Source organism: Morone saxatilis, unplaced genomic scaffold (assembly GCF_004916995.1).
Source record: "Morone saxatilis isolate NCDOM2014 unplaced genomic scaffold, NCSU_SB_2.0 Contig11, whole genome shotgun sequence".
NCBI lineage: Eukaryota > Metazoa > Chordata > Actinopteri > Moronidae > Morone > Morone saxatilis.
Window position 1 is genome coordinate 12,107,514 of NW_023339663.1, and position 6,131 is coordinate 12,113,644.

General features: G+C 37.3%; 1 protein-coding gene across 1 annotated transcript in view; it reads left to right on the forward strand.

Annotated features, from left to right (window-relative positions):
• si:ch211-150g13.3 (transmembrane protein 178B) overlaps positions 1–6,094 on the forward strand; it is an 8,020-nt gene extending 1,926 nt beyond the window's left edge. The window contains exons 2-4 of the mRNA XM_035651679.1: positions 2,270–2,383; positions 4,031–4,168; positions 4,410–6,094. Of these exons, the coding sequence (XP_035507572.1) occupies positions 2,270–2,383; positions 4,031–4,168; positions 4,410–4,657 (500 nt within the window). The 3' untranslated portion in view covers positions 4,658–6,094. The remainder of the gene's footprint in view (positions 1–2,269; positions 2,384–4,030; positions 4,169–4,409) is intronic.
• Positions 6,095–6,131: the final 37 nt, after the last annotated feature.

The following is a 6,131-nucleotide window of genomic DNA, read 5'->3' on the forward strand; positions in this document are numbered from 1 at the left end:
ATCTGGCTCAAATTCAAGTATAATAGATCTATTTACTAGTAACCACTGAAGTAAAGACTGTATCTAATCTCCGGAACACATGATATTTATCAATTTAAGATCATATTTATTCCTTTTCAATAATTATGTTTAGGGATAATATTGGTGTTGATATGTTTACAATTTGATATCATATATTAATACTGTTATCACATATTATTTATAATCTGCCACAGGGGTTAAAGGGCTTTTATATAATACATAACTAATAAATGTGTTGTAGAAGTTTAAGACAAAAAAAAAAACCAAAACAGCTTTCCACTGTCATATAAGATACATTTGCATAATACACAAACTGGTACACCTGTTAAAACACGCATAAATGGGCTTAATTGAACAACATAATATCTTTTTTCTGACAAAAATAGCTCCAAAGCCATAATGATGCACCCTGATAGCCTAATTGTGATCATGCTCATCAGTTTGAAAGGTGAAGGGTGAAGTTTTAACACATAAGTGAGATATCAGATGTCAACAGCCAGACAGTTTTTGTGGGATTCGTTACTTTGAATTACAGTATGTGAGCGCGCTCACAGGCAAAACAATAGTTAGTACACAGCCTTACAAAACTGTGTTCAGAAAGTAACCTAATTACTGCTAATTGTGAACTTTGATAGTGCACAGATATAAAGGTTTCTGAAGCTCGATGATCACAGTCTTGTGACAGCAGCGATGTCAGGAAAATAATCGTTTCTGTGTTGAACAAATTTTGCTGGTGTATACTCGCCCTCATATATCGTGTTAAATTAACAACAACACACTTTTTTAACACATGCTCCTTAACTATACAGAAATGTGTGTGAGTGTTGATCTTTGATTGTTCATTTTGCTGGTGAGGTTTGGACTTTAATTCTGGCAGTCAGTTTAACGCTTAAAGGCCTTTCAAGCCCACACAGGTGTTTTCAATCATCTTGGCTAATAAGACTGCCGCTCTGTATGAAGGTGAACGGAGACATGCTGGGAATTACATGAAGTCACCAAACTCAACGTACTAATAAGAATAAAGCTGTAGGAACAACAAATCTGTGCTTGATTGACATCTCCCTGACTCCCCAGGCAGATGTCAATCAAACACAGTCCTGAGAAGATACCTAATCAGGCAAAATAATCAAATTCTTCTGTGTGGATTCGATGTGCAGGACATTTAAAGTTTTACCAGGTAGCCAAAATTTTGTCAGTTAAAACACAGTTTCTTATGAAAGTTGAGTCTGGAGTTATGTTTTCCCTAACGTGAGATGTAAAATTATGCTTGCCTTGCATCTTGGTATTGGAAGCTGAAGTCTTAATAAAAACACTGCTGTTTTTTAGATGTGATATACTGATGCCGTTTTAACAGTAAAAGTTTTTATGTTTTACACATCTGTGTAATGTTTTAGATGTACAACAAATACTACAAATGCCTAAACCAGGTAGCAAGCTGCGATTTGGTCTATACATACCACATCCGTCCATCTGGAAAACCTTAAATATTTGGACTAAAAATGCCACTTTGATAAATGGACATCTTTCTTCAAAAGGTGCCTCTATAAAGAACATTCAGATCAAGAAGATCACAAACTCTGATTCCTTAGAAGGAAAGAGTCAAAATCATTTTAACCAAGTTTGACAAAAGTTATGGGAATTTTGTATAATTGTATTGAACTCCCATTACGAAAAGAAGGCTGTGGTTCTAACCTATGCAAAGTACGCATATGCAAAGGGATGTAGAAATAACCCTGTTCTTCCATCAAATGTGACATTAAGTGATGATTTGCTAAAATACGAAGTTGCTGTATGTCTATACATATCAAGTAGGAGCTGGACTGCAGTATTTGTTGTGCTCCAAAAGTGTTTAGGTTCAGAATATACTGGACTGTGAATGCAATTTATTGCACTGACCATCAAGTCAATGTGAAGAGATTCACTTAAAATGGGAGCAATTAAGGTTCTTTATGCAGCCGTCGGTAGAATAATCCATATTCCATATTGTTTCCTAATCCCTCTTAATAACAATGTAGGAGTGGTTGGAAACACAAGGTTAATAAGGCCATCTTAGTAAATTAAAACTCAGTGAGGGTATAAAATAAATATGAGGCTTTTCTACCATGTATATTATTTCATAATCCCACAAGTGGGGCAGTGGTTCAGAATAAGATTTTTACTTCATTTTCTTTTTTGTCACCTCTCTCTACTTGTGTTAAAGATATTTGTGCTCCAGTTTTAATTGTCTCCATCATTTTCTTTTTGCCAGGAATGATTCAAAGATGTACCCCAGTCAAGTATCACTACTCTTCGTCCATCCTACCACGAAATTTACCTATCAACATCACAAAGACCATACGACAGGATGAGTGGCATGCACTCCGTAAGTCTAAGAGTGTTTGTGTGTCTTTGTGGAGTTGGTTGGACTTGTTGGGCGTATCTAGTGGGTAGCGTAGTGTGTTATTAATAGACTAGGTTAACAGACTACTCAAGCAATAAAAAGAGAAAAAACACTGAACAGAAAAGGTTGAGAAAATCCATGATCTTCCATCTGATAATGGGCAGTTCTACTGAAATTTGGCGTGCCTCAAAGCACAATTCTGGGCCCTGTCTTATTATCGTACATGTTTCTCCTAGGTCACATTTCTTGCTCTACCACAGAGATTCTTAGATATTTTAGAAAGTTTAGGATAAATCAAAGCAGTTTTTCTGCCTTGATTTTACCATTTCAAAGATATTTATAAAATGCAGTCTTTTTTTTAACAGCCGGACTAGTGAAATAAACTCATGTCATTATCTCCCTGCGCTGTCATTCTCTTTAAACCGTTACAAATCTGTCTTTCATCTACAGTTGCAGCAGCTACGTTTTAATCCTAATCTAGCACGAGAGTTAATTTTACCATAATGCTAACCGCTTACTTACTTGTTAAATTCTGAATTGTTATATGATTATACTCATCACTTTTAAGGCACAGCTGCCCCTCGTTCCTGAATATATTTCTGACCCTATAAGCCCTTCTCTTCCACATCCAGTCTCATGACCAGAGGTTATCAGGCCATCACTATTAGGGAGCCACTGGTTGTAGACTGGCTTATCTGAGGACATTAGGTCAGACAGATCTGTGTCTTCTTTTAAATCTCTCCTTAAAACAGTTGTATTTCTTACATGATATCCTTGTTCAAAGAGAGAGAGTGAGAAGGAGCTGTTTGACCTTTGATTGCATCAGTATTGCGATGAACATGATATACCAAACCATTATCTAAACTATTAGATTACGTATTATTATATTAGATGTTCTTATTCTTATTTATACATACCTATACTTTATACTGTAGATATTTCTATACTTATTACTGTTCATATAATTAGCATCCATTAGCGTATCCTCTATTGTAGCTTGTCGAGGTCAAGCTTTTAATTATAGGCCCTTGATTTCTGAATCATTTACCAATCATTTTCAACTTTTTTTTTTTTTTTACCTATGAACTGTTATTTGATGCTAACTATAGGCTGAATAGAAACAACTAGTACACTTCTGACTAATTAATTTAATGGTTATCATAATATAGACAGTCTTTTAATAAGTGACCAGCAGGTCAGCTGGATATGCAAACATTTCAGCATTCTAATTAAAAAAAGAGATTGAATATTGACTTGGGTTTAACTAGAGGTTTTCTTTCAAAGTTGCTCCTATTTCCTCGTATTTTCCCTTACCAGTTACAGTATGGACACATCATGAAATTAGAATAATATTTATTACTTATTGGTTATTTGCTGATTTGTTGGATCACACTTTTTCTGATTGACAATACAGTAAATTAATAATACAGTAATTTCCAAATTATCTAGTTGATCGAAAACATTGATTGTTGTCAATTGAATGATTGCCTTTAGTTATTTAAAGTAAGGTAAAGACAGTATTTTATTATTTTTTAAGTGTTTAAGCATACTGTGACCATTAATTACCAGTTTGAACAACAGTCTTCATTTTCACTGTTAACTTGGTGACATTTTCACCTCTGTTTGCAGATTTAAGGAGAATGACGGCTGGCTTTGTGGGCATGGCCGTGTCCATCATCCTTTTTGGCTGGATCATCGGAGTGCTGGGATGCTGCCAGCAGCATGACCTCATGCAATATGTAGCTGGGCTACTCTTTCTCATGGGAGGTACTGTGAGAGCACATATGTCCCCAACCACACACTTACATGTAGACAAAATCCAATTTTTTTCCATTTCCATATTTGTTTGGTGACAGCTGAAAGCATCTTTGGGTTAACATGAGATAGTAGATCAATGTCCTGCAGTAACATGATTCCTGTCCTACAGTGAGATGCACAACACATGTAGGAATTTCATGATCGAACTGGAACCATTTTAAATCACTGCTTGTCTCTTCTGTTCACACAGGAACATGCTGCATCATCTCTTTGTGCACATGTGTGGCAGGAATCAACTTTGAGTTATCCCGCTACCCCCGCTACATGTACGGCCTCCCTGAGGACATTAGCCATGGCTATGGCTGGTCCATGTTTTGTGCCTGGGGGGGCCTCGGTCTCACATTGCTGGCTGGTTTCCTCTGCACCTTGGCCCCCTCCCTGAGCACACCCGCTCGCACAACGACCCACAAGCCGAGGCAGGAGAATGGAACCGTGTGACAGAGGCGTCGTGAAGCGACTGACCCAGTGGACGCACAAACCACACCCTTCCTTGATGTTTAACTCTGAAAAAGTTTTTGTCTAATCACCATCACACACCACCCTCAACATCTCCATCCCCTTTCAGTGTTCAGTGTGCCTGAGAAGGAGCAAAGTAATGACAAACTTCACACATCTAATCTCGAAAATCCCTGAGGGACCTCCAGGAACACCAAGAGTAAACCCACAGTATGTCTGGGGCATGGCTCTCATAGCACAAATAAGACATTTTTTTTGGTTCAGATGTTTGACATGCTGACTATATGGCGATTTTTGGTGACTGTTTTCTCTGAAGAGAATTTGTCTTAAAATGGTGCTCTCTTAAATACATAAAACCACAAAACACTCCCACACAGCACAGACACACACACCAGCACATGCTTTTCCACACACGCTCGATTACTCCGGATGAATCATGGGAGAAATCCTCCAAAAGGAGCAAACATCAAGTCAGAGCATCATGTCAGCATTCCTCTTTCAGTCGAGTGATGTGTGCTGTGTTATTGTTCGTAATGAAAAAAAAAAATCTGGCGTTGACTGCCCATTGCTTATCTTTAGTGTAGCACACTAACTGATATCAAACATGAGCCCCGGGGTAACGTCTGCAGCCTCTGCAGAGCCCAAAATGCATCTAGCAGTGTGGTCAGTACGATAAAATACACAGAAGTAAATTTGCATCGAAAAAGCAAATTGTTTGAGGCTTCTTTAAAGATTCTGTATGTACAAATGCGTCTCTATGTAGATCCACATCATTGTTTGTGTAAAGTAGATTTTGAATAAGAATGTTTGTTTTCTGTTTGTTTAGAGGTAATGGTGGCTGACAGTATGGAGTGGATAAAGATTTACAGGATGGTGCTGGGAGCATGAATCCATTACTGAATTAAGCAACATATAAAGGTATTTTGTGGTACCAAACTGACAGACCCAACTCAGTTGTTTGCTGACAGCTAAGTCATAACCTAACAAGAAACCAAACTGTGGAGGAAGTATTTGATTGCTTCATTGTTTACCCTCAATATCGGTCAGCCTTTTTGCGTAATACAAGCAAGTTAAGCAATTTTAGCAGAACAAACTTCAGTGAGCCTGCTAAACACAAAAGCACAAGCTGCCTTCCAAATCTTCACCTAATACAGTAACATATTAACATAGTATTGTTAGAGGGCAATCATGTCTTTACTAAAATCTGGCTCCTTAACAGCTGAAACAATGAAATACGCAGAATATGGATAATAATTTACGTAAAGGACATCATCGTCACACAATGCAGTCCACAATGAAAATGGAGGAGCTGTTCTCTCTGATAATTATTCCTAAAATATATGAACATTGGTGCAGTGGCATCTTGGAACACAAAACAAAGCCAAAAATAAAAACTAAACAAATGTAGAGATAAAGTAATAAATGCATAAAACATGTTTGATTTTAAAGTTTCAGA